The 27,877-nt window shown below is 60.3% G+C and overlaps 1 protein-coding gene and 1 non-coding gene across 4 annotated transcripts; one reads left to right on the forward strand and one right to left on the reverse strand.

The window, feature by feature from the left end:
* On the reverse strand, positions 1 to 27,877 carry SLC29A4 (solute carrier family 29 member 4). 3 transcript variants are annotated; one of them, XM_019422530.2, is made up of 11 exons: positions 27,531 to 27,877; positions 12,124 to 12,308; positions 8,980 to 9,111; positions 8,584 to 8,697; positions 7,985 to 8,113; positions 6,213 to 6,287; positions 4,572 to 4,819; positions 3,865 to 4,006; positions 3,470 to 3,657; positions 2,380 to 2,620; positions 1 to 1,210 (listed from the first exon to the last, which is right to left on the reverse strand). In XM_019422530.2, the coding sequence occupies exons 2-11, from the start codon at positions 12,296 to 12,298 to the stop codon at positions 1,053 to 1,055; spliced, it is 1,602 nt and encodes a 533-aa protein (XP_019278075.2). In that variant the 5' UTR covers positions 12,299 to 12,308; positions 27,531 to 27,877; the 3' UTR covers positions 1 to 1,052. The 3 variants fall into 3 exon arrangements, with proteins under 3 accessions (XP_019278075.2, XP_053750095.1, XP_053750096.1); XM_053894120.1 differs by lacking the exon at positions 27,531 to 27,877 and adding an exon at positions 16,006 to 16,244; XM_053894121.1 differs by lacking the exon at positions 27,531 to 27,877 and adding an exon at positions 16,006 to 16,240 and having other exon boundaries at positions 1 to 1,192.
* Positions 9,900 to 9,984, forward strand: TRNAR-UCG (transfer RNA arginine (anticodon UCG)). Its single transcript has one exon. It is a non-coding gene; the product is annotated as a tRNA-Arg (tRNA).

Below are 27,877 nucleotides of genomic sequence, written 5' to 3' on the forward strand. Positions count from 1 at the left end.
TGGGGAGTTTCTGCCTTCATCTTTTAATGGCCAGTGCGGTACAGTTAGTGGACGGACGGGGGGGTGAGGGGGAGACAGGACACAGGGGCGGGTGGTCACAGCTGTGCCGTGGGGGTGGCAGGGCAGACTCCTCTCCCCTGAGAAGCCTGACTTTGTCAAGACACTCCAGAAATCCCTCCGCTCAGGGCACTGGGCCAGCCCGGGGCTTGAGGGTCCCGGCTGAGGAGGGACCCCCACAGCTCCCTACTTGCCAGGGACTCACGTCCCTCCTTGGGCCACCCTGGGTGAGGATCAGTGTCTGAGAGAGAGACTTCAACCAGAGCGTGCCCCCTTCCGGCATCACAGACAGACGGGGTGGCCAGAGAAGCAGACGGGGGTCTCGGGGCAGGCACAGACTGCCAGGCCTGTGGCATCAGGTGGGCGCCAGGGTGCACGGAGGTGGATTTCGGCGTGGGGTGTGTGCGCCCAGACCGGTGCGGAAGCTGCGGTCATAGACCGGTGTAGACCGTGGTCTGAAACCATTCAGACCCAGGGCTACGATTCCCTCCCGGCAGATGCGTTTTGTTCGAAAGAAGCAGTGTTTACGAACAGACGGACAGGGACAGGCCCTCTCCGCTGAGGACCTCTCGTGTTCATGAGGAGGGCCACTGGTGGAGGAGGGCTGGGGCCCGGGTCCGTGGGTGAGGGTCACCAGGAGGGGATACCGGCTGGCAGTCTGCTCTCCTGGCCGCGAACGGCTGCGACCCCAGAGAGGGCACTCGTCTGGCGACAGCTGGGGCCACCGGACACAGACAGAGGGAGAAGGACAGGCCGGAGACGCGACGCAGAGCACAGTGCTGGGTGGCTCTGGGGGGCGGGAGGGCTCGGCAGAACCCTGGGGCCGGCGTGATGGCCGGCCGGACCCGGAGGGTGGCGTTACTGGCACGGAGTGGGGGGGTGGGGGGCGGGGGAGGCCGGGGCCCCGCAGGCACTGCAGGCAGGGGCGGGGAGGGGGCCTCGGGCCTCGGGGCCCCTAGTCCAGGCCAGAATGGGGGGGGGGGCCCGGGCCCGGCTCAGAGGCCGGCGGGGGCGGAGGTGTTGGCGGAGGGGCGGAAGCAAGTACTGTAGGCGTCCCGGGTGAGGCTGTAGGTGCAGTAGGCCACGGCGGAGCCCAGCGTCAGCCCCGTCATGTAGGACACGGTCATGGTGTTCCCTGCGGACGAGACTGGACCTGAGGGAGCAGGTGGGGGCGGGGCAGCAAGGGGCGCTCAGAGGACCGCGGCGGCGGTCTCGGCAAAGGGCTGCTGGGCAGCAGCCCCGGCTTCTTGGGTCCGAGGCAGCGACCGGCGCCCGCTCCCGAAGAGGCGGCCGTCCCAGGGCTGTGAGACACCCCGATGGGAGCACGTCGGGCGCCCGGGGCCTTGCCTGCTTCTCCCCCTCCAGCCCCCCATCTCCACGTGCTTCCTGGTCACGGACCGTCCAGGGCGTCTAACGGGGCTTCTGGGACCACTGTGCGCAGAACAGACTCCAGGGCCCCTTCCCCCACAAGCCCCCACCGTCTCAAGAGACGGCGACCCAAGCTTCCTGCAACAGCCCCAAAGTGGGGGCTCCTCCTGGACTCCCGTCCCCTTCTCACACCCGCTCTCCCAATCCATCAGCTGGCCCCGTGGGCTCTACCATCAAAACAGATCCGGAAACCACCATTTTCCTCCAGAGACAAGGCAACCTCCCCTTGTTGTCGGGGTCCCCGCCCCTTACGCTGTCGACGGACGGGTGCGGGACCCGTCACTCCTTTCCTGTCCCCGTCTGTTCCCTCCCCGCTGTCCAAGCAGCACCAGAAGGGGTCTTAAGACACATTAAGGTCCAGTCCGTCCTCGGGCCTCCCACCGCCTGCCCTGGCGGCCCCACCCCCCGCCAGCTCTGCCTCTGGGCTTTCCCACCGGCTAGTCCCTAGCATGTCACGTGTCCCTCACCACTTTCTCCAGGTCGGCTGTCAAAAGTCACCTCCTCAGGGAGCCTTCCCAGACTGCTCTGCTTACATCGCAAGCTCCCATCCCAACTCCCACATCCCACTTCTCTGCTTTACTTTTCTCTGTCGTACTTACCACTCAACGTATTACATGCCCTGTCACCCGTCACCTCTGCACTGTCAGCCCCACGAGCGCAGGAAGCGCTGTTTCGTGGCCGCCGAGTCCCCAGCACCTAGAATGGCGCCTGGCCCACGGTAGGGGCTCACCGCGTAGTTGTGGAACGAAGGAACGAACGACCGACAAGCACGCTCGCACTACAAACTCCCTGAGATCGATCTGATCCCGGAGCCCAAATGCACCTTCTTGCCGCGTGGCAGGGATTTCCGCGGGCCTCGATTTCCCTGCCGGGCAGAGGGGTGCCGGGCCTTACCCGCCAGCTCCCGCTGCTTGGGGCTCACTTTGCCCGCCGCCAGGATCATGGGCACGCTGCCAAAGTAGCCGTTGCTGATGCCCATGAGCAGAGAGAAGACGCAGGGCCAGGCTGGGTGGCGCAGGGCGGGCGTGCCGCTGGGGTAGACGCACAGGATGAAGAGGGGGATGAAGACCACACGCAGGCAGGAGCAGGCCAGCAGGTGGGTGCCCCTCCAGTCCACGGGCAGAGCTGCCAGGATCTGTGGGGAGCGAAGCGCGTTGGCCCCCTCCCTCCACTGACGCCACCACCCCGCCGTCTCCACCGTGGCCCCCACACGCGGCCCCTGTCTCCACACGCTCCGGCTCAGGCCGCGTCCCCGTCCTCACCCAGCCGGGACCACCAAATCCACCAAATCCCGCGTCACAGCGACACGCGGTCCTCGCCGTGTGTCCAGAATCCTTCCCAACACCGCAAAGATCCCTCCTGCTCAATCCTCACCGTACCCTCGCGGGACGGGCTCTTGACCCCGCTTGAAAAATGACACCCGAGGCGCCCAGGGTCACCTGCCACCACTCCCACAGCAGGAAGCCGCAAGATCTGGAGCTGAGCCCGCAAACCAAGCCTCCTTCCCTCAAGAACCAGACTCCCTGCTGTGTGACCTCGAGCAAACGGCTTTCCCTCTCTGAGCCTCAAGTTCCCCCACGTCAGGCCTGTCCCAGAAACGGGAGCCTTGATCTTACTCCAGCCCTGACCCCCCCAACCCTGTCCTGCGCCCGCAGCACAGAGCACTCTGCCCAGATTCTCCTGGCCCCTTCGGGGCGCTCCTGCCCCCGGAAGTACTTCCTGTGCCGTCTTTGGAGGCCTGCCCCGGGGCCCTGCGGGCCGAGCACAGACACAGAACGACGGCGCCGGACTTTGTGCGCACGGCCGACAGGCAGTTCGGAGCCGCCCTGCACGGTAGTGGGGCCGCGTCATTGCTTGGCCACCGCCCTCCCCACTCGGGAGACACGGGCGCGCTCGGCTCGGGGCCTGCCCCTCCCCCGGGCCTCCCGGCTCTCGCGCCCCCACCGCCTCTCCCCCAGACGCAGGGAAGGGGCTGCGGGCCTACCTTGCCCACGAAGTCGGAGAGGTTGAACACGGCCATGATGAGGATGGGCAGCCACTCGCCCAAGACGCAGTGGCGGACCTCGGACTCGAGACCCGGGAACAGGCACAGCGTGATGAAGTAGGTGACGGCGATGGACAGCATGTCGGCCCAGATGGCGCGGGCCACGGCGTAGCGGTGCAGCAGCAGGGCTGCGGGGGACGGGCCAGGGGTCAGGGCGCAGCGTCCGCGCCGCCACCGCACGTGCGCGCAATGAGGCCCACGGGGCCGGGGCGTCACCGGACATGCGCAGAGCACGGCCCGACCGCCCCCGCCCCGCCCCACGGCGCCGCGCGCCAGGCCCACGGGGCGGGACGCGCGCGGAGCACCGCCCTGCCCGCCCCCGCCCCCACCCCCACCTCTGAAGGAGGGCCAGCTGCGCGCGACTCCCAGCTGAGGCACATCGAAGCGCGTGTAGGCCCCCCCGCCGTGGCTGGTCACCTCGTGGGCCGGGCTGTCCTTCGGGGACCCGCTGTTGGCCAGGCCTGGGCCTTGGTGCTCCTGGAGGGAGGACGAAGCAGCGGCCGGTGGGGTTTGGGTGGGGGCCCCTCAAACACACCGAGCCCCATCCGCCTCTGAGCCCCTGCAGATGCATGTCCCTCTGTCCCCAGTGCCCTTCCTGTGGGTCTTCCCGTCTCCCCTCCCCCACGGGCCAGGTTTCAGCCCAGAAGCCACTTCTTGGGGAACCTCCTTGGCCACCGGGGGGCCTCGTTCCCACTGTGGGCCTTATCCCAGCACCGTGACACGGCATGTGGCCTCGTGGTCCCCATCCTGAGCTCACGGCAGCGTTTCCCATGCAGAGCCGGGGTGACCCTCTGGACCCCGTCTGGGGGGACTCCGCGCCTCCGCCCCACCGGCCCCGCTGCCGCCACCAGAGGGCGCCCCGCCCCCCAGCATGGCTCCGGGCGGCCTGCCCGCGGGGACTCAGGCCACAGACACGCGGTGCCACGGAGGGACGCAACCTGGGTCCGCAGAACGAAGGAGGCCCCGCGGGACGCAGCCCGAGGCCACGGCGTGGCGGAGACCACAAGCGGGACTGGGCGGGGGCGGCGCCCGGCAGACTCACGAAGTGGACGTCCCCCGCCGCGACGTCGTGGTGCACCCGGTAGCCGGCCCTGCAGCCGGGGCGGCTGTCGCGGGGCCGCGCCGTGTGGTAGAGCACGAAGCGGCTACGCCGCACCAGCAGGTGCAGCAGGAAGCAGAGCAGCTCCAGGCCCGCGGACACCAGGAAGAAGATGAGCGTGCTGGCCCGCTCGTCCGGCAGCAGCAGCTTGGTGAGGATGCGGCTCAGGGACACCATGACGCCCGCCGTGCCTGGAGCCGAGAGGGCGCCGTGCTGGGCCCAGGCCTCGGCCCCCGCTCAGCGCCCCCGGCTCTGCCCTGGCCCTGCCCGGCCTGGCCCTGGCCCGCTCTGACACTGGCCACGCACCTGCCCCGGCCCTGCCTGGCCCTGCCCCCACTCTGCCCCTGGCCCTGCACCCGCGCCCGCCCCCCGCCCTGGGCCTGGCCTGGCCTGGTCTTCAGACATGCAGGTGTCACAAAATGCGACCACTCAGAACGTCCCTCCCTGGCACTGCATAGTCACACGCAGGAGCATTTCTAGAACGCCTGCTGCGTATCTGGCACCATCCCGCCCTGAGGACACAGTGGGGACAGAGGGGACATAGGCCCGGCCTTCCCGGGGCTTGGTGGGGAAGGCAGCAGAGAAGTCGCGGAAAAATGCCAACACCCGCGCACGATTCTGCGGGTAGGCGACGGCCAGGGGCGGTGTCCCCGGCAGGGTGGCCGTGCTCGTGAGGTCACGAGGGAGGGCAACGGGGTCGTGGCAGGCAGGAGGCCTCAGGCAGGATGTGGGTGTGGGCTGCTCCCAGAGCGTGGGGCTCCTGACTGCGTAAACCACCCCAAATCCGCACCGCTCCGGCGGGTTCCTTGGTCATCTCCGCGGCAAAATATACAGAAGTGATCTGCTTGTCCAGTGCTTCCTGGAACCAAACCCCACAGACCTGAGGCCTGGCGCCCTGGGGCCATGTGGTCACCACACGGGAGGGGGCGCAGAGGACCTCGAAGACGAGAAGTGGGCCCAGCTTCCCGCCTGGACCCCGGCCCGTCCAGGTGCAGAAGGAAGATGGGGAGCATCTGGAGGAAGGTGCTTCAAAGGGGGTCCTGATGTGTGGGCAGGGGCGGCAGGGCAAGAGGGGAGCTGGCCCCCCCGGACCAGGGCTGGAGTGCGGGGCAAGCCCAGGTGCTGGGTAAGTGTCCGGTGTGAGCAAGGGGGGGCCATTCACTGACCAGGGGCGGGAGGACAGGGCAGATGGGCTTGGGAAAGCGGGTCTGAGAAGCCAAGTGGGGGTGCCGGGCAGGGGTTAGCGCAGGGGTCTGGGGCTCCGAGGACGGCACGATGCTGGACGTCACGGTTTGGACAGGCTTACGCCCGCACGTACACGCACACACAGACACACAAAATGCACAGACACACGGGCACTCCAAGCCACCACAGACCCCCGCTAGGAGACGTGTATGCTTCTCGCGCAAAGGACTGCATGCTTGGAGAGATGTGGACACATCAAAGCCACGTCCCTTCCCACCAGGAGTCCCTGCCCCCCACCAGCCAGGCGCGGGTAGACGGCGGTCACGGTCCCCAGCGCCGGGTCCATGGCATGTCGCGGGGGGGGGGGGGGTCCCCTCCAGGGGGCCTGCCGCTACTTACTCTCCCCGGTCATCACGCCCTGTGTGTACCTCTTGGGCAGCATCCCCGTGTAGCCATAGAAGCTGGATTGCTGCACTTGGGGGGACAGACAGAGGAGTAACCGTGAGATGCCACCCATCACCTGTCAGCTTGGAACCAAATTCACAAGTCCGAGAGCACGCGTTGGTGAGGGTGCGGGGAAATGGACGTGAACATCGCGGGCAGCACAGAGATTTGGTCCCAGCGCCCTGTCCGCCGAACCGAGCGTGCGCGGCCAGCCGGACCCCATGACTGGCTCCGGCCAATGAATCACGTGCAGCGACAACGTGCCCCGCGTCTGGCCGAGGCAGTGAAAGGCCCACGTGGACTGGGGTGTGTCTTTCCCCCAGCAGCAGTGACCACAGGGAACCCGTGTTACAGTTACCGCTGCGCCCGACTCCCAGTGACTGTGGAGCTCCGCCCCCATCCACGTGTCGAACGCGTGGCAAGAACCAGAAACAAGTCTCGCTCTACAAAGGCACCGAGATCTCGGAGCCAGCTGGTTTCTAGAGCCTCACTGCTCTCGTCCCAACCAGCACCGGGTCTAAGGGGGTTAAAGACTCACTGGCCCGGACCCTGCAGGTCGGCGCATCCGTGGTCTACACGGACACCCTGGAGCGGTCACACTGGGAAAATATCTGCTTTTTAACCAAATGGAACAGAACAAAACACACCCGAGGACACGGCCTGGAATGAGAACAGTTTCCAGAAGCCTTGATTTCACTGATAAACAGGTAACCCACACTGGCTCGTAACAGGAAGTGTGTTTCTTCCCGCTCAAGAAGAACTTGAAAGAGTACAAAACAACAGGCCTGGACCTTCCCAAACGTCGTGGCCGTGGAAACCTGAGGACCCTTGGGGATTAAAGGGGATTAACGACGAACGCAGGACACGATCCTGGATCGGATCCTGGATCAGAAAAAGAAAACGCTAAAGACGTTCCCACGGCGATTGGTAATACGCGCATATGGGTTGTAGATAAGGTACCGTGGGGGTCAGTGTTCAGTTCTCGGACGTGGGCAGCGTTCAATTCCCAGACTCGGGCAGTTGTAACCCGGTTACAGATGAAACGTCTCGGCTTTTAGAAAATACACCCTCCGGTGATAGTACGTAGGCAAGACACGTAATAACGTCTGCACGTAACCCCCGAATGGTTTAAAGGGAAAACATAGCGTATTTTATGTTGATATGCGTTCAGGAGCAAAATTTATACGCACCTATTACGTAAACGGGGGGGACAGAGGGAAAGCCTATCCGACAAAACATTAGCAACCGGTGGTCCGTGTATGGGAATTTATTATCCTATTTTTGCAACCTTCCCATGGGTTTGAAATAGTTTTAAAATTAAAAGTCAGAAATACAACTTTGAAAGCCAGTCTCCAAGAGAAACACAGTGGCGTGGTCACATGGGCAAGATAGTTCCTGAAGTGCAGTCTCTATCTGAGAAAGCCAGGGAACTGCCTCCACGTCCACAGGGCACGCAGGGGTGTGCAAACGTGTGCCCAGCGTGTGTGTGTGCGTGTGCGGAGCGTGCACGGGGATGTGGCAGGCGCTGTGCGTGTGCACTGTGTGAGCACGCACATGGGGCACGCACGGGGGTAGGTGCCGGCACTGAGTCCTTGTCACCTCGTGTCGTTACGCTCCCAGCAGGCGGACGGGGTGGGGGTGGCATGGCCAGCAGTGGGTACTCAGGGGCTCGGCCCCGGCCCCCGCCCTGCCCGCCTCCCCCCCCGCCCCCCGGCCCGGGCTCCTACCTGTGCAGCCTAAGGCCACGGTGCCCACAGCGGCCAGGTTGATGGCGTAAGCCTGGTCGTGAGAGAAGAGCTGCAGCCACACGTCACAGATGCTGATAAAGAGGAGGGGGCCCAAGGCCAAGAGGTAGCCTGAGGGACGAGAGGCCAGAGACGTGGATACATGAGGCTGGGGGCTCCCCCCGTGCCACCCCTCCTGCAGAGCCAGGTCAGAGGTGTCCTCTCTGTCTGCCTTTCCCCCTTTATGCTGGGAGGGCCGAGGGCACCTAGAGGGCTCAGGAGGGGTGCCTGGAAGGCTTCCCGGAGGAGGCCCCATTTGAGCTGGGCCTTGACACCGGATGTTGCCATGAAGAGGAAAGGGACAGGAAGAGCAGACTAGGCCCCAGGACGCAATGTGGGGCGCACAGAGCCTCCCCAGGTGCAGGTGTCACGCTAGCACGTGGTGCACCCGCCACAGGCCTGACCCTACTTTCCTACGCTGAACTCTGTAACAGTCCTGGGACATGTGCCCATTTTATAGATGGGGAGAGTGAGTCGCAGGGAAACTGGGGTGAGTGGCAGGCCGGACGCGTGAGAGCTGGGAGCCCCGGCGGGCAGCGTACCCGCGGTAATCCTGGTGTGAAGGCTCAGTCTCTCCACCAGCACGTTGTTCAGGAGCACGGCCACCAGCGCCACCAGGATGTAGGTGAGGCTCATGTCGAACACGATGGAGGTCCCTGCAGGGGGCCGGCCAGCAGCAGGTGCTCAGGGGGCGCGCCGCTCCCTGCACCCACCCTCCCCAGGGGCCGCTTCCTTGCGCCGCCCGAGACTGGCTGGCGGCCCAGAGAGGGTGAGCGGGCGCTTGGAGTCACTCCGCGCTCGGCAGCCGAGTGAGGATCTGAATAAAATGGGCTTCCCCGAAGCCGAGGCCCGCTTGCGGGGTCTCCGGAGGGCGGCGGGCCAGAGCTGAGCGCGCCGGCCGGCCTGTGGCGGGCGGGACACGACCGCGGGGGACCCACCTGGGTACTTGTGGTGCAGGTAATCCACGTCGGTGATGAAGCTGTTGTAGGGCAGCAGGAAGCCCACGCCGGCCAGCAGCATCGCAAAGTAGATGGCGTGGTAGCGGTCGTCGGGCACGGGCTCCCCTACCGCTAAACCCAGAGGCGGCAGGTTAGAGGCGGACAAGCCCCTCGGAGCCACGGCCGCCGTGCCAGGACCACAGTCTACCGTAGCACCGCCACCCCCATATCCACGGGCCATCGACACCGTGGCCACCGCCCCCACATCCACCTTCGTGGCCAGAGCTGCCCCAGTCATGGCAACCACCCACGGCCATCACCACCACGGCCACCAAGCAGCTGGCTTGACGGGATGGAGGAAGGGCCGTCGGAAGACTCAGCCAAGGTGGAACCCTCCAGAAGGTTTGCTCTAACTCGGTGTCTAACACATGGGGTGATCTCCCCTTCGGCACCCAGGTGTCCGGGGAGCACGGGCGGCCGTGGGAGTAGCACCACTCACGATGACCTTCAAAAGCCCGCGAGCAACATGCCTGCTCCCCACCCCTGTGCCTCGAGGCTGCCGGCCCAAGGGGACGGTCCTGGTTGCGACAGGAGAAGTGCTTCTAGGCAGAGACACAATGATCCCATTGACCTGGGAGCGAGACGGCCACCAGGCACTCTGGACACCTCCCGGCCCTGAATCAACGGGCAGAGGAGAGGGCTGCCTTCCTGGCTGGGGTGGGTCAACCCGACTACCAAGGGGAAATCAGCTTGCTGCTGCCCGTGGGGACAGAACAGAATAGAACAGAATAGAAGATGACAATGTCCAGATTGCAAGAGGTTCCCTATGGCATCTCTTAGGACTTCCAGTCCCCAGGACTGAAGTCAACGGAAAACAACAACAATCCAATTGTAGCCTTTAGAAGTGAAGGTCTGGGGGCGCCTGGGTGGCTCAGTCGGTTGAGCGTCTGACTTCGGCTCAGGTCACGATCACGCGGTCTGTGGGTTCGAGCCCCGCGTCGGGCTCTGTGCTGACAGCTCAGAGCCTGGAGCCTGTTTCAGATTCTATGTCTCTCTCTTCCTCTCACCCTCCCCTGTTCATGCTGTTGTCTCTCTCTGTCTCAAAAATAAATAAACGTTAAAAAAAAAAAAAAGTGAAGGTCTGGGTCAGCCCACCAAGCAAAGAACCAAGGCCAGCTAGGTGCTGAGGGTGAAGAGCACGAGGAATGGGTAGCGGGGAAAGGGGGTCATAAGTGCCAGCTAGGACCACGTGACCCGCCTCAGAACCGACAAATGCCGTTGTCACGCATGTTTCTTCCTTGTCTTGACATGAATGTTTGCATATGTGTATTAACCGGGAACTCGTGTTTTGCCTGCTTTGTGACCTTAGTGTCGAACCTAAGACACGTTCACGTGTTAATGTCCCATCTCAGTATTTATGTTACGAGCTGTCAAAGGAGAGGTGGGAACGTGGGAATGTGGACTTTGCATCTTCCTGGGAAAGGATCAGCGTGTTTTTGGTTAGCTGTGTCACCCCAGGCAGCGGTATGACTCTGTTGGTGTCTTTATTTGGAGATTAAGTGTGGTTTACAGAGCCGTGTATGGGAGCCAAGTGGGCAAGGGGTGGACTGTGGTGGTCAATTTTATGGGCCAATTTGGCAGGCTAAAACAGTCCCTCGTTGTTCAATCAAACTGACTGAGGTGCTGTTGTGAAGGGATTTTGTGGATTAAAGTCCCTCCTGAGTGGACTCTAAGTTAATCGAAAAAAATTACCCTGGGTGGGCCTGGCCGAATCAGGCAAGACATGTAGGTCTTCCCAGAGCTGAGACCCTAAACAGCTCATGCCCCTGGGGTTTCCTGAGCACCTGCCTTATGGACTTCAGACTGCTGTAGCCAGGCTCCACTGTGGATGCTTATTTCCTGTAACAAACCCATACACGTGTGTATATATCTACACCTACATACCTACATCTCTCTCTCTGTCTGCTCTCTATGTGTCTCCTACTGGCTCTGTTTCTTGGCTGAACCCTGACTGACCCAGCCACCGTCACCAAAGCTACTATAGTCAATTTTTTTAACGTTTATTTATTTTTGAGAGAGAGAGAGAGAGACAGACAGACAGACAGAGCAGGGGAGGGGCAGAAAGAGAGGGAGACACAGAATCCAAAGCAGGCTCCAGGCTCCGAGCCGTCAGCACAGAGCCTGGGCCGCCATCCACGTCTCTGGCCACATGCTATCTAGTGCCACACCCGGCTGGGGGAAGCCTGGCACCTGGGGGATGGGCCGGGAGCTGGCCCTGCCTAGGCACAGGGGAGCAGCGAGGTTACTCCAACCCACTGCAGGGCTCGGCCAGCAGGACCTCTGCTTCCCATCTGCAGACAGGGCGGACGGAACCAGAGAATAAGCCCCTATTTCCGAGCCTGCGCTGGCGCCAGCATAAACTATAGCCACCCCAAACGAAGTATCACAGGGGCCTCCTGAGCACGGGGACAGCCCTAAGCGATGTTCTGGGGCTTCCACTGCAGCCACACGGAGGGTGGTACCAGTCCCCTTCCTCTTTCCTAGAGGACATAACCCAAGCGCAGACAGTGGTAACTTGCCCACGGTCCCCCAGTGGCAGAGAGACGGGGGGCTGGGGCTGAACCCAAACCTGTCCAGGGGCAGCCCTCTACCCTGCAAGTCTGATCTCAGAGGCAGCCTGCCTGGTTCCTCCATGTGGGGAAACAAGCTCAGAGAGGTTTAGGCCCTTGCCCAAGGTCACACAGCCAGGATGAAAATCAAGTCTTTGAACCTCACATCAGTCCTTCTTCCAGGCTCTTTCCCATCTCCACTGAAGGGAGGCCAGTGAACGTGACCCAGGCGACACATGTCACTTCCAGGCGGAAGCCCTACGGGGCAGACTCACCGTGCGCCCCCTCCAGCCGCCCAGGGGTCAGGAAAGCCCACGTTAAGACGAAGCCTCCTCAGCCTGGCTCCCTGACCTGCGCTGGACGCAGCGTTGGGGCGTGGGCCCTGCGACAGCGGGCTTGCGTGTCCCCGTGGCAGGCGTGACCCATCCCGACACCCCCTGGGGCCTGCGCTCGGAGACCCCCCCCCCCCCCCCGCCAAGGCGCCCCTCCCCCAGGGCTCCGGTCCCCGCGGGGCCAGGCTCGCACCCTCACTCACCAGAGTCCGTGAAAACCGGGGCGCCCCCGGGCCCGCCGTCCTGGCCCCCAGCTGTCCGCACGGCCACCTCCTCCTCCAGCTGGCAGCCGTCGAAGCCGAAGCTGGTCACCACGGCCCTGTCCGGCGTGCCCGCCACGCTGGGCTCCTTGAGGCGCTGGCTGCCCACGGAGCCCATGGCAGCCGCGCTGCGGAGAGAGGAGAGGCGGGGAGGCCGGCTGAGCCAGGGGGGCGCCCCCACCCCCGCCGCGCCCCTGGGTCCTCGCTGCCACTCTCCCAGCCGCTCTGCAGCAGCACGGCGGGGCCCGCGCCCCTGCGCGCCTCGGGGAGCCCGGGACAGGGGCCCGAGTGCAGCTGGCGGCAGCGCGACAGGAGGGGAATCGACGGTGAAGCAACGGTCCGGGGCTGGAGCGCCGGGCGGAACAGCCAACGCGGCCCAACGCTGCGCCCCGTGTCCCACGCACGGCTTCCCTCCGCGAGGGGGTGCCCGACGCAACTCATCTAGGGCAGTGTGCGGTCAGAGGGGGACACCTGCCCCACCCCCACTTGCACTCTCTCTCAAAAGTCAATAAACCTTTAAAAGTTAAAAAAAAAATAACTATGGGGCGCCTGAGTGGCTCAGTCGGTTAAGCGTCCGACTCCGGCTCGGGTCATGATCTCTCAGTTCGTGGGTTCGAGCCCCGCGTCGGGCCCTGTGCTGACAGCTCGGAGCCTGGAGCCTGCTTCGGATCCTGTGTCTCCCTCTTTCCCTGCCCCTCCCCTGTTCGCGTTCTGTCTCTGTCTCTCAAATCAAGGGTTAGAAAAAATTTTTTAAAAATGAATAAACATTAAAAAAATTCTACAAGAAAGGAAGAAGCCAGTTGATCCATGACGGAGAGGCACCCCCTGTGTAGGTAACGCTGTGTGTGCAGCTGGGTGGGGGGAGTCTTGTTTTCTTTCCCTAAGAGAGTTACCAAGTTTTCCTTCCTTTTCATTTTTAAGATTTTTTTTTTTTTTTTAAGTAATCGCTACACCCAGCGAGGGGCCCGAACTCACAACCCTGAGATCAAGGCTTTCGTCCTCCACCGAGGGAGCCAGCCAGGCGCCCCAGCAATTCGGTTCTGTAGCAACTGTTACTCATTTATCTGATCGCAAGCTCGCCTCAGAGAATCTGACACAGAGGTGGGACCGGAGCATCCGGCACCGAGCGCGGCATCGCTGCCCCGCACGAGCGTGTGGGAGAGCCCCCAGAAGCAGCCTGGGGAAGGCCCCCTTCCCGAGGGATCCCACCTGCCGGGGATTACTCCAGGCTTCTCTGAGGTTGGCCTGTCACCACCCTCCACCTCTGCCTGCTCTCGTTTCGTCCCGCTTCCTCCCGCTCTCCCGCCTCAGTTTACCAGCTCCCAGCCTCCAGTCACCGAGCGCCTCCTGCCGGCCCCATGTTTCCACCTTTCCCAGCTCTCCGTAGAGTTTCTACTGGGGCCTTGGAACCCCGAGCCATCCTGCCTCCAGGCTGCTCCGGGGACTGGGGAAACTGCCGGGCTGATGGGCACCCAGGAGTATGGAGGAGAGGGTCACCGGCTTCTCCGTCTGGAGGCCAGAAGCAGGTATAACCTCCCTACAGGCTCGGTGCTTTTCCTGAGTGTCCCCCAGTCCCGGGCCTCTGGCCACATCTGGAGCCGGGAGACCCAGTAAGATTTAGGACAGAGTTGGGCCTGGTGTGAATGACCATGGCCTTGCTCCGTGGCCTTGGGCAGGACTCTGCACAGGAGGCTGGAGACCCTGGGCTCCGCCTTCCCAGCCTCCCTGGATAGGGAGGCCAGGGAAGGGGCCAGCGGCAGAGCGATGGAACACTCAGGATGGGAGCCCGTCCCCAGAGGACACCCGAACCCCGAACTCCTGACCTGTGTTCTGCAAAGCTTCCCAAGACGCAGCGCCCTGGCCACGCCTGGCCACGCCACCCGGGAGGGCGGACGTGCTCAGCATCAAGACGGGAGGTGGCCCCACTGCTCCCTCTGGCTCCTTGGTGAGGCAGGCAGCTGCCACCCACGATGCCTGCCTCAGCCACCGTCCCCATGTGCTCCTCCAGGCCCCTCCTGTGGGATCCCCCTGTGGCGGCCCCATGGCCCCTGGGCATGACCTCACCGGCCTGGGCACGGGCCAGGCCTCACCGGGTGACAGAGTCGGGGGGGGGGTGCACTGAGATGGCTCATCTCCACCTCTCCTGGCCTACGTCTCCAACTCGTCCCTCCCTGGCCCCCTCACCCACACCAACAGCCTTGGAGCCTCGGATCGTCTCCGACCCATCCCTCCTCTTCTCCTGTCCCTCTTTAGTTAAAATTTAAGGACAGGCATGTGGGTTTAAAAATCTGAGACTGCCCGGGTTCTTCTCTCCTCCCACCGCCCCCCCCCCCTCCTGCCAGAAGCCCTTGATGTCCACCCCTGGGGAGTTGAGAAGACACGGTTCATTTCTTTGGCCATCAGGTCACTAGTCCCTGCTCAATGGGCCACCCCTGGGCCTCAGTTTCCCTACCTCCCTATTGTGGACGAGGATGGGGAAAAAGAACTTCATAAACTGTGCGGGGGGGGGGGGGGGTGGCGGCTGGATCGTCAAAGGCTTGGTGGCACACGGGAGGTGCTCAGAAATCACACAAGCCCCCGCATCAGGACACTGCGGCAGGCTGGAGAGGGCTCTTGACCCCAGCGGTCCAGAAAGCCTGGCTCGTGCCCCCGCTTGGCACAGAGAGCCAAGGCCAGAGGCCACGAGGGTCGCATCGGAGCCCCAGCAGGGCTGACCACCTTTGGCGCCCTCATCTCAGCTGTCACTGAGCGGACACGGGTTCTGAATGGGCTCCCCGGGTGCTGTGAGGCACTGGGTGTCTGGACCCCAGGGCCAGGCTGACCCTTCCCTCCCAGGGGCTGTGCTCTGCCTCCAGAGGCGACGAGGAACCTAAATTCTATTGGGAAAGCCAGCCTGCTGGCCCTCTCAGGCCTCACACTGGTCTGGGCCAGAAGCCCCAGCTGGCTGGCCACCCTCGGACGGCCCCCTGTGCCCGGGCCCGCTTGAGTTCTCTGCTGCTCCTCCACAGGCTTCCAGACTGCCCCAACTCCTCCCTGTTGGTTCTGCCCACAGAAAAGTGGGCTTCGAGGCTCCCCGGCCGCCCCCTTCCTACAGCGGCTGTTGGAGAGGAGAAGGCACTGGCCGCGGCGCTGGCTGGTGACTCGCTCAGCCCAGACCCACCTTCTCCTCCCTGGCCTTGGTTTCTGCGGGTCTCAGGGCTGACAGCACCCTGCACCCCCCAGGCTCCTTCTGCCGGGCCAGCCCTATCAGCAACAAAGTTGGCTCCCAGGCCTGTGCCCCCCAGGCAAAGGGCAGACTCCGCAGGCTACAACCAGGTGACCCCCCCCCCCCCCCCCCCCCCCCGGCTCAGGCCCTGCCTCTTACAGCAGCTTTTCCAAGAACTAGGAGGCAGCTGGCTGGGGGAAGAGGTGTGATGGGGCAGAGGGGGTCCAGGGAGGAACTTCAGGTGGAGGGACCCTTTGGGCCTGCCGGGGGGCAGGGAGGTGGCTCCCAGATCTGGGCACGGCCTGGGGCCACCGGCCACTCTCCCCTTTCCCGGGTCTGGGTCCTACGCTCGCGGCGGGGGAGCCGGCCCGGTCCAGACGCTGGATGGGGCAAGGCAGGAGTACCCTCTTCCTAGGATGAGGGTGGGGGGTGGGTGGGAGATTCGGGGTCCCCAGCGCCACGTGCCCCCGCCCCTGGACTCAGCCGCCCGAGCCGGCGCGGAGGGGGAGGGGGCGCGGAGTGGGGCCGCGCGCGCCGCAGACAAAGGCTCCGACAGGTCTCTGCGCCCCGGCCCATCGCCGTCCCCGTCCCCGCCCGCCACCTCCGCGGTGACCGCTTACCTCGGCACTGCCCCGGCCCCGGGGTCCTCGGCGAGCCCGGCCCCGCCTGTGCCCGCCGCCCCCGCGCCGGGACCCCTGGGCGCCCGCGCCCCACGCCCCGCGCTTCGGGCCCGGCGCAGCCGGCGTCCTCCGCGGGTCCGCGGTCCGCGGGCCCCGGGTCGGCGAGCGCGTCCGGGGGGCGCAGCGGCGGCGGCGGCGAGCGCGGCGGGGGCCACCGCGCTCCGCCCCGGCCCGCCCCCCTCCCCCCCCTCCGCTCGGAGCCCCGCCCTCCCCTCCCCCTGCCTGTCTGCCCCGCCCCCGCCGTCCCCAACCCACGGCGCCCGCAGAGGCGGGGGCGGGGCCGAGGCCGAGGTCGTCTTCCCGGACACCCCGGGGAGGGGCGTGGTGGCACCGGGCCACAGCCCGGGTGACCTGAGGTTGACCTAGCCCGCCACCCCCAAGCCCACCTCCCCGCGTGGATGCCCAGGCTCACTCATCCCCTTCCCCGCTCCTCTGCCCTGAGTCAGCCGGGGAGGGGAGGGGGGGCAGGCGTAAGGTGCCCAGGTCAGTGGGTGGGCCAGCTCACGGGGTGGCCAGACTCAAAGTTTTGAAGGATGAGTAGGAGCCCGTGGGCTGGAGACCTTGAGGTGCGCGGATTCCAGCCAGGTCTGAGGTTTGCCGCTGCCCCCTGTGTTGCTCCCCTCGCCGGGTCCCCACCTCGGTCCAGTCTCTCCTGCCCCCCAGCTTGGGAGCAGCCCCTGACTAGGTAGATGGAATTATAGCCTTCTCTCAGGGCTGAGGGCCCCAGCTCCTGTGCCTCTGTCTGAGCCTCGGTTTATTCTTCTGTAACGTGGTTTTAAGAGAGACTGTGGAAGCTCAGGGGACATTACAGAGGGGAGCCCACTGGGGCCCTGGCACAAGAAATGAGCCAGTGATGGGGCGGTTCCACATGCAGGGAAAGGGGTCCTGCCTCAAGGTGACAACAGGAACCGGCTGGGAGGTGGTCCTTCCAGGGCTGGGATCTGTGTCCTTGGGAAGTAGGTGAGCCCCCTCCCCACCCAGGAACTAGCCACCAGGATGGGATCAGAATACAGCACCTGCCAGAGCACCAGCCACGCCCCTACTGGATGCCTCCTGTCCGTTTCCACCAGACTCGCTGCTCCTCCCCCTGCCCTGAGACCCACCTCTGCCATCCGACAGGACGCCCAGAGCCCACACTGTGGTTGGCACCTGTTCTCAAAGCCTTGTCCCCCTCTAAAAGACTAGAAGTCCCCTGGGAGAAGGCCCTGCTTGATTTCTGTTTGGATCGTCAGTGCCCGGAGGAGTGCATGGCGTGCGGTAAGAACCAGATATTTGTTTGAAGGGTGGACTGAACTGAGCGCTGAATAAGGCTGCCTTGAGTGAAGTGACAGGGTGTGCTGAGGGTGGACGCTCCCCCTTCCCTTCGTCCGGTGCTGTTTGGACCAGGGGAGATGGACCAGGGGAGTTGCTCTAAGACACTGACTTTAGAGTAAATGAGCCTCGTACTTCCCATGGGTCTGGAGCTTTGAAAGCTCTCCTCCTGGGGGGAAATAAAACTTCTTCGGGGTGGGGGGCACCCGGGCGGCTCAATCGGTAAAGTGTCCGAATCTTGGTTTCGGCTTGGGACATGATCTCACAGTCCGTGAGTGCGAGCCCCGTATCAGGCTCTGTGCTGACAGCACGGAGCCGGCCTGGCATTCTCTCTCTCCCTCTCTCTCTGCCCCTCCCCTGCTCTCTCTCTCTCTCTCTCTCAAAATAAATAAATACACTTTAAAAAATTTTTACAAAATTACTCGGTGTGTGTGAGACGCTGTTCTAGATACAGAGGACACATCAGGGTCCCTGCCCCCGTGGGGTGTCAGTCCCCAGCAAGCAAGCAGTCACTTCAGGAAGTGTCAGATGCCTGCAAGACAACAGGACAGAAGGATGGAATAGTGTGTGACTGCGGGGATGGGGTGGGCGTCATCGTCTAGTGGTCAGGGAGGGCCATTCTGGGAAGGTGACGCTTGAATTGACTGATGGGAAGGAGCCCATGTGGGGAGGTTTGTGGTTAAGGGTGTTTTGGACAGAGGGAACAGCAAAGTCCCGGAGCCAGAAAAAGCTCATTATATTCAAGACCAGAAAGAAGGTCAGTGTAGCGGGAACAGGGGAGGAAGAACCTTCCGGTGGGAGACGGGAGGTGAAGTCGGGGCAGAAACCAGCCTGAGGGGGGCCTTGTTGGCAGGTGGAAGGTGGGGGAGCCCAGGGGTGTTTCGGTTGGAGGAAAAAGCGTGAGGTGATCTATGTTTTTAAAATCTTCCATCGCTGGTGGGAGTGCAGATTGGAACACCCTTCTGGAAAGTAAATGGGCCCCCAAAACGTGCCTACCCTTTGGTCCGGAAAACCGAGCCCAAGGCAGTCATTCTAAATACAGAAAAGGCCTGTAGAGGAAGAGGTGCACTGCGCCATTGTTACACTTGAAAAACTCAGGAAGGCCAGTGAAGGACCACGTAACCACACAGAGAAATCCTGTCACCGCTAGACGGTACGGTTCTGGGGTACTTCCAATATCATGGAACCGCCAAGGTCAAAGTGGTAAGTGACACAGAAACAGGAAACGGGAAGGAATACAGAAGACACTTTGCATCGAGGCCCCAACGTTAAAAAGACAAAACAAACCCAGAAAACGGGTAAAATGATTCTCTGGGAACCTATAAACCTGCTATCAGAAGAGAAAGGAATCTAAATAGAACAATCACTCGATGGAAGATAGAGGGTTCCTGGGTTTGTTCGTTTTTTTTTTAATGTTTTATTTATTTTTGAGAGAGAGAGAGAGTCAGAACACGAGTGGGGGAGGAGCAGACAGAGCGGGAGACACAGAATCCAAAGGGACACACAGAATCTCCCAGCACAGAGCCAGACACAGGGCTCGAACTCACAAGCTGTGAGATCATGACCTAAGCTGAAGTCGGATGCTTAACCAACTGAGCCACCCGGGTGCCCCAAGGGATCCTGTTAAAGAACAATATATTACCCCTGTGCCCAAAAACCCAGGCTTGGTTGGGCAGGTTCACAGAATTTCAGAATTTTACCAAACTTATATAGAAGTTACTTATAGTAAACTTCACTGTTCCGGAGCACAGGAAAAAAATAAAGAAAGGAAGAGCTTCCTAAACCTGACAGATTTCTCTAAGAAAAGAACACATCAGTCTCACCTCTGAATATCAATATAAAATCCTCAAGAAAATAGTAGCCAATGAAATCCAGCAGCACATTGAAATCAGCAAGCTCTACAACAGGGACTACAGGGCAGGTCTGATGGAAACTATGCTATTAACATCATGGCTCGTAGTAACAGCTCAAAGAGAAAACCACGGTCATTGATACAGATACGAAAATGGCAAAATAGGGGCACCTGATTGGCTCAGTTGGTTGGGTGTTCAACTCTTGATTTCGGCTTGAGTCGTGATCTCGCGGTTTGTGGGTTCGAGCCCCATGTCAGGCTCTGTGCTGCCAGCACGGATTCTCTCCCCCCCCCCCCGCCCCTCCCCTGCTTATGTGCTCTCCCTCTCTTAAAATATATAAATACAAAATTAAAAAAAATAATAAAATGGGTGAAATACATTTGGTTGGCACTTGGTAAAATGCAACCTCTGTTCCCAATGACTTGCAAAGTTTAATAAAATAGGAATCAGTGGATTTTTACGTGGACAGCAAGTCGAAGGCACATCTCTTTGTTTTTTTAATTTTTAAATGTTTATTATTTTTTTTGAGAGAGACCACAAGCAAGTAAGGGGCAGAGAGAGAATGAGACACAGAATCCAAAGCAGGCTCCAGGCTCGGAGCTATTAGCACAGAGCCCGACGCGGGGCTCGAACTCACAAGCTGTGAGATCATGACCCGAGCTGAAGTCGGACGCTTACGTGACTGAGCCACCCAGGCGACCCTTAAATTTTTAACATTTATTTATTTATCTTGGGGGGCGGCGGGGGGCAGAGGATCTGAAGCAGGCTCTGCCCTAACAGCAGAGACCCGGATGCCGGCTGGAAACCACGAGCCCTGAGGTCACGACCTGAGCCAAAGTCAGACGCTTAACCCACTGAGCCACCCAGGTGTCCCTTTGGAATAATCTTAATTAGAAATGTTCAACACCTATACAAAAAACTTGTAAAGGGACATTAAAAAAAGAAGAAAGGAAAAAGGAAAATCTTTGCGAGGAAGATAAATAACCCAGAGGAAGATAAATAAACAGAAGGAAGATAAATAAACAGAAAGCCTGCCCCGTTCTTCGGCAGGAAGACTAAAAGTGTGACCAAGATGTCATTTCTCTAAATCAATCCTCTGATCTCACATCATCCCAGTAAAAATAACAGCAAGATGTCCTTCCTTTGGAATCAGATAAACTGATTCTGCAATTCATATGGGCAAATGTAGTTGCGAGAAGGATCCCAGAAAAGACCGAAGAAGAAGGAGAAGGAGTCGAGACGAACTTGCCAGAAACCAAGGCGAAAACCAAGCTCCTGTACTGAGAGCGGTGTGGGCTAGACTTTGATGAGACGAACCAATCATGGGGACAGAGCGTAGTTCCGGAAGTCACCCAGATGTGTGCACCGATGAAGGTAGCCTGACGTGTCGACGGGAGAAAGATAGATGATTGTGTAAGTGTTGCTTGCGCTGGGGGGGAGGCAATCTGAAAACAAGATAAAATAAAATAAAATTGGGTTCCTATCTCATGCCTTATACCCAAGCGAAAACCAAACCCTACCACCAACAGAATAACAAGAAAAAACTCCAGATTTTTGTTTTTAATCATCTCATAGGAAGAATGTTCTAAGGAAGGCCCAAAACTCAGAAGCCATTAATGAAAAGACTACTAAAAATAAAATGCATGCATGGAAAAACCCATGATAAAAAAATGGAAAAGTGGGGAAAATATTTGCAACACGTATGACAGGTATTACTTCCTTAATATATAAAAAGCACGTGCAAATCAAAGTGGAAAAGACCAAATAACCAATAGAAAAGACGGGTAAAGTCCATGAGCTGACAATTTACAAAAGAAAAAAAAACAACAACAAAACCAAAACCACAGTGGCTCCGACATATGAAAAATTGCCCCGGTCTACACCTACGAAGAGAAACACAAATTAAAGCTATAGTGAGAGGCTGTTTTTCTCTTATCAAATAGGCCAAGACCAAAGTTTGAGGCAAGAGGCCCTCGCACCACATGGGGGTAGACCGTAGACTTGTACGTCTGTGGAAGGAAATTCCGCACCTCGGTCAAAATCTTTCATGCAGAAACCATTTGATCCATTAACTATTTTTTAAGAACGTGTACGTGATACTTGCATATCTGTTCAAAGCTATGTATTCAAGGGACATTTGTTGCTTTTTCCTAACACCAGAAGATTAGAAGGTCTACTTGCATTGATGTGGATCCATTTACAAGATACACTGTTTAGTTAGGCAAAAACAACACCAACCAACCAAACAAAAAGCTGCCGAAAACTATGATGGCTAATTGTATGCATCAACTTTAGGCTGGCCCGTGGTGCCCAGGTATGGGTCAAACATAGTTCTGTATATTTCTGTGAGAGTGGTTTTGGATGAGGTTTACATTTAAATTGGTAGACTCTGAGTGAAGCAGATTGCCCTCCGTAGTGTGGGTGGGCCCCGTCCAATCAGTTGAAGGCTGAATGGAACAGGAAGCTGATCAGCCCTGAGCAAGAGGGAGCTCTGCCAGCAGACAGCCTTTGGACTTCAGCCACGACGTCAGCTCTTCCTGGGTCTCCAGGGAGCCGACCCACCCTGCAGATTCGGGGCTTGCCAGCCTCCATAATTGTGTGTCAATTCCTTAAACTAAATCCCTGCGCACGCACACACACACACATCCTGTTTCTCCGGAGACCCTAATACAGTGTGCAGAATATGAAACCGTTTGTGTTAAAAAGGGAGAGCATAGGGGCCCCTGGGTGGCTCAGTCGGTTGGGCATCTGACTTTGGCTCAGGTCATGATTTCACTGTTCGTGAGTTTGAGCCCCGAGTCAGGCTCTGTGCTGACAGCTCAGAGCCTGGAGCCTGTTTCAGATTCTGTGTCTCCCTCTCTCTCTGCCCTCTCTCCCTTGCTTGCACTCTGTCTCTGTCTCTCTCGAAAATAAATAAACATTAAAAATAAAAGAAAAAGAAAAACAGGGAGAGCATAGCTGGGAGTGCTCACCGGCACATAGGTTGTTCTGGAAGGATGCACCATAGGCAGGTGATAGTGATTGCCTCGGAGAAAGGAGCCTGTGGGGCTGGGGTCAGAGAAGGGACACTTATTTCTACTGTGGCCTTTTGCACAAGTGGAATTTTTAAAGGGGCACACGCAAGATACAGAATTATGCACACAGTATATTCACTCCACACAGAGAAATGATTATAACGAAAACAACATTGGTCGTCACTGAATATTCCTCTGTGCGTCTCCACCTTTTCCACAGTAAGCCACGGTCATCTGTAACGCTTTTTGCCACGCACATGCTTATCATGGAAAACAAAACGTGTTTATGTGCAGGGACGCCTGGGTGGCTCAGTCGGTTAAGCGCCTGACTTCGGCTCGGGTCCTGGTCTCACCACTCGTGGGTTCGAGCCCCGCGTGGGGCCCTGTGCTGACAGCTCGGAGCCTGGACCCTGCTTCGGATTCTGTGTCTCCTTCGACGCACGGCCTGCCCCCCAGAGATGCCCCGCTCGCGGGAGGTGAACGCCGGGCCCCGTCCCGTCTTCGGCGCGGCGTCTCCCGCGAAGGGCCGGCAGACTCCCCACCGCGGCACTCTGCACGTGTACCGGGGACTCGGTGACTCACGCTGGCCACGGGGATGTCGCTGGTGGTACGGCAGCGTTTTCACCTCAGCACCGCCGCGGTGACACGGCCGGCCGGTCCCCCGAGAGACAGGAGACGTGTGATGCGCAGCCACGTGGCCGAGGCCGCCCCCGGAGCCCCCGACGGCCTGTGGGCAAGCCGGTCAGGGCGAGCAGAGCCGCCTGGCCCGCCACCCCTGTTGCGTGCCGCTGGCCCGTCCGTCACGTGGCAGCGTGGCGGCCGTGGAGAGCGGAGACGCCGACTCATCGACGTTAGCCGTGGCTTTGAGGGCTACGCTGTCCTGTGCCTGGGGACCTCGTGACGGATGCGTGCGCCCCGCCTTGCCCCATGCCGGGGGAGGGACTTACTGCACTCCTGTTCCGTCACCTGGGCCCGGGCAGTGTATCCGGCTTGGTGCAGGGGGAGGCCGTGGCGGGGTCCGCCTCGTGGACAGAGTGAGCGGGGGCCTCGCTTGGCAAGTTCCAAGTGCTGTTGTAAATGGCCTCAGATGCTCCAAAAAAAAAAAAAAAAAAAAAGGTCATCTTTCAGTAGGATGGCTACCAAGGCCTCCTCCTTGGCCTCTTGGCTTTTGCCACCCTGCCCTCCAGCCCACCTTCCCCGACACAGGGAGCTTTCGAAAAGGCGTCCTTCTGCTAATTGTCTCCCGTGCTTCCTCGGGGCGGCAGGGATTGAAACCCAAAGCCCGAAGCATTCTGACCCGGCTGACCGCTTCCGACTGTTTCCTTCCACTTGCTGACCGTCGAGGAGAGGCTGAGAAGGGGGCGTGGGCTCCGGGGGGGCTCGCTGTGCCTCGGGCCCCACCGGCAGGGGGGTTCCGCTCGGCTCTGCTCAGTCCAAGCTGGTGTGATTCCTTTGCAAACTTTGTGGGCTTCCTGCGCACCTGACTGCGGTATGCTCCGTCGGGCAAAAGCCACACACGCGCGTCTGTTGGAGACATCCGTTTGGGGCCATGCGACAGGCACTTCAGAGTTTGAGGAGCCTGCTCGTCGAGCAGAGAGAGGCTAAGTCTCCAGATTCCCAGAAGCCTTTGCATCTAGCGAGAGTTTCAAGAGTTTCAAGCATGGCCTGGAGTGTTTCTTAGCCACGACTTTTACTGTGGACAGTGGCACCTTTCAGATTTTGCTCGACCTGACACTGTGTTAGATCAGCAATACTCTACATTTGATCTTTGCCTCAGGTGAATCCTTTCCCTGGGGCCTGGGGTCTTTCTTTCTTTTTTTTTTTTTAATTTTTTAAATGTTTATTTATTTCTGAGAGAGAGAGAGAGAGAGCAGGGGAGGGGCAGAGAGAGAGGGAGACACAGAATCCAAAGCAGCTCCAGGCTCTGAGCTGTCAGCACAGAGCCCAAAGTGGGGCTTGAACCCACGAACTGCGAGATCATGACCTGAGCTGAAGTCAGATGCTTCACCGACTGAGCCGTCCAGGCGCCCTGGGTCTGTCATTTCTAGCGGCCCATCCAACCCACCCTCCAGGTGCGAGCCCTTGTGCAGGAACCTCGAGGGAGACACTGGCCCAAGCTAGACTTTCTAGAATAACTCTCACTGTTGCAGTGACGACAGCCTCCAGCCTGGCCATCCATCGTCCCTCCTTCCCAAGGGGCAGGGGCCGCCGCAGACCTGGCACTCAGTCTGGGTGATGTGCCTCACCAAAGACCAACAGGCGACTCAAAGCATCATCCTACCTCCTCCAGCCACAGAGTGGGCTTGTCTCGTTTTGGGGGAGAGAGGGACTCAAGATGAGCTTTAAAATAAACTTAACGTCTGGGTGCCCGAGTGGCTCAGTCGGTTAAGTGTCCGACTCTTGATTTTGGCTCAGGTCACGATCTCACGGTGCATGAGTTTGAACCCTGTGTTGGGCTCCACGCTGACAGCATGAAGCCTGCTTGGGATTCTCTCTCTTTCCTTCTCTCTCTCTGGGCCTCACCTGCTCACATTCTCTCTCTCTCTCTCAAGATAAATAAATAAATGAACAAACTAACTTAATGTCCGCAAAAAGACCCATAAGACTTGTATTCGTAAGGGTAAAAACCCGGCCACAGCCCAGGCATCCATCCATCCAGCAGGAGACGAGTAAACAGACTGGCTCCTTCCGCGCCACGGCGATCTACGCGGCAATAAAAAGGAACATGCCACTGATACCCCAGTAACTGTGAGGAACGTCAAGGGCGTTGCACCCACCGTGAAAAAGGCCGACCCCAGACGGACTCCTATCCACTCGCACGAAGTTCTAGTCTAGGCAACATGGATCTAAGGTAATTAAGTTAGTGACCACCGTCGGGGAGGGCGGGGGCACAGGGCACTCTCCGGGGCCAGCGCCAAGCTCTCTATCTCGGCGGAGCTCCGGCTGCTTCCGCAACGTGTGCATCTGTCACAACTCCCCAGGTGTCCGTTTTAGATTCGTGCCTTTCACTGTTTGTGAGTTTTGCCTAAAAACACACACCAAACAGCTAAACAAAAACAACCCCCTCCCCCCAACAAAGAACAAAAAGCAAAAAAACCAGAAAACAAAGCCAAAGCCAATACTGACCTCTAGCTAATGACCTGCATGTTGAGGGGTGAAGTTCACTGATGTCTGCCACCGACTTTGAATGCACTAAAAACAACGTGACGGGTTGGTGGCTGGCGAGGGGGACGCGGGGACGGGCAGCTGTCCCAGAAAGCCAACAGAGCAAATACAGACAGTGAGCATATGGGTGTTCGCTGCACAATTCCTTCGGATCTCCTTTATGTTGAAAACTTTCATAATAAAATGTCGGAGGAGAGAGAAGGATAAAGAGAGCCCAGCGGTGCCCCCCGCCTGGCCGTCGCTGCTCCATGGGGGCTGTTTCAGGCCACGGTGGCCGTGCCAGCTGCTTCCTACGGAGCTCAAACCTAATTTAGTCCCAACTTATTAACTTAAAGCCCATTAGAATCTTCCCATCAACTGGTATTTGCAGCCAACAGCCAGACAGAGAGTGAAGCGCGGGGCCTGCCCAGGACACACGCAGCCAGGGAGGGAGAGGGAGCCTCCCGGGGGCAGAGGGAGGGACGCCGCCTGGGCTGCCGTCCAGGGCCAGCCAGCTGGACGCGCCGGGCACGGCCGGGCTCCGCAGATCGCCGAGGGGCGGGGGTCTCCACCCCTCAGTATCGCCCCTGGTGCAGGGACGGCCTTCACCTCCGTCGCCTCCTCTAATTCTTACGGGGACTGGGGCACCCCCCTCCCCCCCCCCCCCCCCGCCGAGCCCCTTTTAGGGATGAAGAAGCCAGCAGGTGTGTGGTGGGGTGGGAATCCCCCAGGGATGCTGGGTCGTAGTCATACATGCACCGTTCTTCGTGCTCACAGCCACCCCCGGGGACGCAGGGATTATTGAGTCACCTTAGGGCAGGTCCCAGGGACCAAGGCATCAAAGCCTGTTTCTGACCGTGGACAGAAAAGGCCCCTGGGACTGCCAGGCCCAGAGAGGAGAAGGCCCTCGCCCGGCGTGGCCCGCCAGGACGCAGAGTCAGCCCCGTCTCTGCCCCCCCCAACCCCACAGTGACTCCGGGAGGGGAGGCTGAGGCTCGGAGAGGCGGGAGGGCTTGGCCCAGCCACACAGCGAGGCCAGGCAGACACTCGTCCCTCGCTTGTCCCTCCCTCGTCTGCCTGCCCTGGGTTATGCCACGCCCTGGAACGCCACACCCTTAGACCTGGAGATCAAAGGAGTGGCCCTGGCCAGGGCTGTAAGCGGCCTCCTGGGTCTCCCCGACTCGACGCCCCAGGCCAGCCAGCAGGGTCCCAGGGCTCCCAGGGCTGCTGCGGCCTGGCCCCGCTCCAGAAGCTTTTAGTAGGAAGAGCTCTTTATTACGGCTGCTGTGGATGAGGCTGGGGGGGGAGCCTTGGAGGGAGCCCGGGACCTGCTGACTCCCCCTTCCCTGCCATCCCCGCCCGCCTAGACCATGCACAGCCTCTGCGACTCCCCAGCGACACCCAGCCTCCTGCGGCTCCCCCTCCCCCACAGTCCGTCCCAATCTCCTACCCACGTGGTTCCCTCCACCTGCAGGGACTGCCTGTCCACACACACTCGCCACTACCCTTCGGCTTCTATTCCTCTGTCCGCAAAGCCTCGGGGCCCACAGTCCCCTTCTCCGGGGAGCCTCCCCTGACTTTGGCGAGGTAGGAATGACCCTGAGCCCTCACTGGGTTGTCAGGCATCGGGGAATCCTTACCTGGACCACAGCCCGAGTTACAGAGGGGGCTGAGGCCCAGAGACGTGAAGCCACTCGTCCAGCACCACACAGCTCAGAATCTCGAGGACTTAGCTCCTCCCTGGGTCTCAGGGCAGGGCTGGGTCTCGAGGAGGGCTCCGTAAGTGAAAGGGAGGATTACCGTCGGGGCGGGGGGGGGGGGGGGGCGGCACAGAGTGATGCCAGCCCAGCGTCACCAGATGAAGGTGACCAGATTCTCGTAGACACCTCCGTTCCCAGAGCACCTACACGATGTCTCACGTTCTGCTCTGGAATCAGCACGCCCATTTCACAGATGAGAGGATGCCAGAGAGTCACAGAGGCTGGCCCAGGCTCTCCCGGCAGCCTCCGCGGGAGGGGAGGGGCAGGTCTGGGACGGGAGCGCCGGAGATCGGCGGCCGGCCGCACCTGAGCCACACCTGAGCCGAACCTGAGCCGCACCCGAGCTGAACCTGAGCCGAACCCGAGCCGCACCTGGGCCTTACCTGGGGCTTGTCTTGCTCGGTCAGAAGCCTTACCGGTGCAGGTAGAAATTGCTCGGCAGACACGCTGTTCGCCGGAGGCTTTGTACTCTCTATTTACAAGAGGAGGCTTGTGAGCAAATTAGCAGGGTAACCAGGGAAAATGTTTGGCTTCCGTGGGTGGGAGTTGGAGCCATCTGTTCCCGAGTGCTGAGCAAACACTGGAGCCGTCGCGGGAGCCGGAGCGCCGGGCAGAGCCGCGGAGAGAGCTACCTGGCCCCGGTGGGCTGTGTGTCCCAGGGCAGGGTGCTCACCCTCTCTGGACCTCAGGGTCTGCCTCGGTAGGGCCAAGGGGCTGCGGCTCCACAAAG

Source organism: Panthera pardus, unplaced genomic scaffold (assembly GCF_024362965.1).
Source record: "Panthera pardus isolate Hobbes unplaced genomic scaffold, ASM2436296v1 HiC_scaffold_4, whole genome shotgun sequence".
NCBI lineage: Eukaryota > Metazoa > Chordata > Mammalia > Carnivora > Felidae > Panthera > Panthera pardus.

What these genes read in the sequence shown, in the direction of transcription:
- SLC29A4 (XM_019422530.2), bottom strand. Translation starts at nt 12,298, where the DNA reads ATGGGCTCCGTGGGCAGCCAGCGCCTCAAGGAGCCCAGCGTGGCGGGC. An exon ending in CCTGCACCACAAGTACCCAG is followed by an intron (nt 8,698 to 8,979) that starts GTGGGTCCCCCG and finishes GGCCCCCTGCAG; the next exon opens with GGACCTCCATCGTGTTCGAC. An exon ending in TCTCCGACTTCGTGGGCAAG is followed by an intron (nt 2,621 to 3,469) that starts GTAGGCCCGCAG and finishes CGCTCCCCACAG; the next exon opens with ATCCTGGCAGCTCTGCCCGT.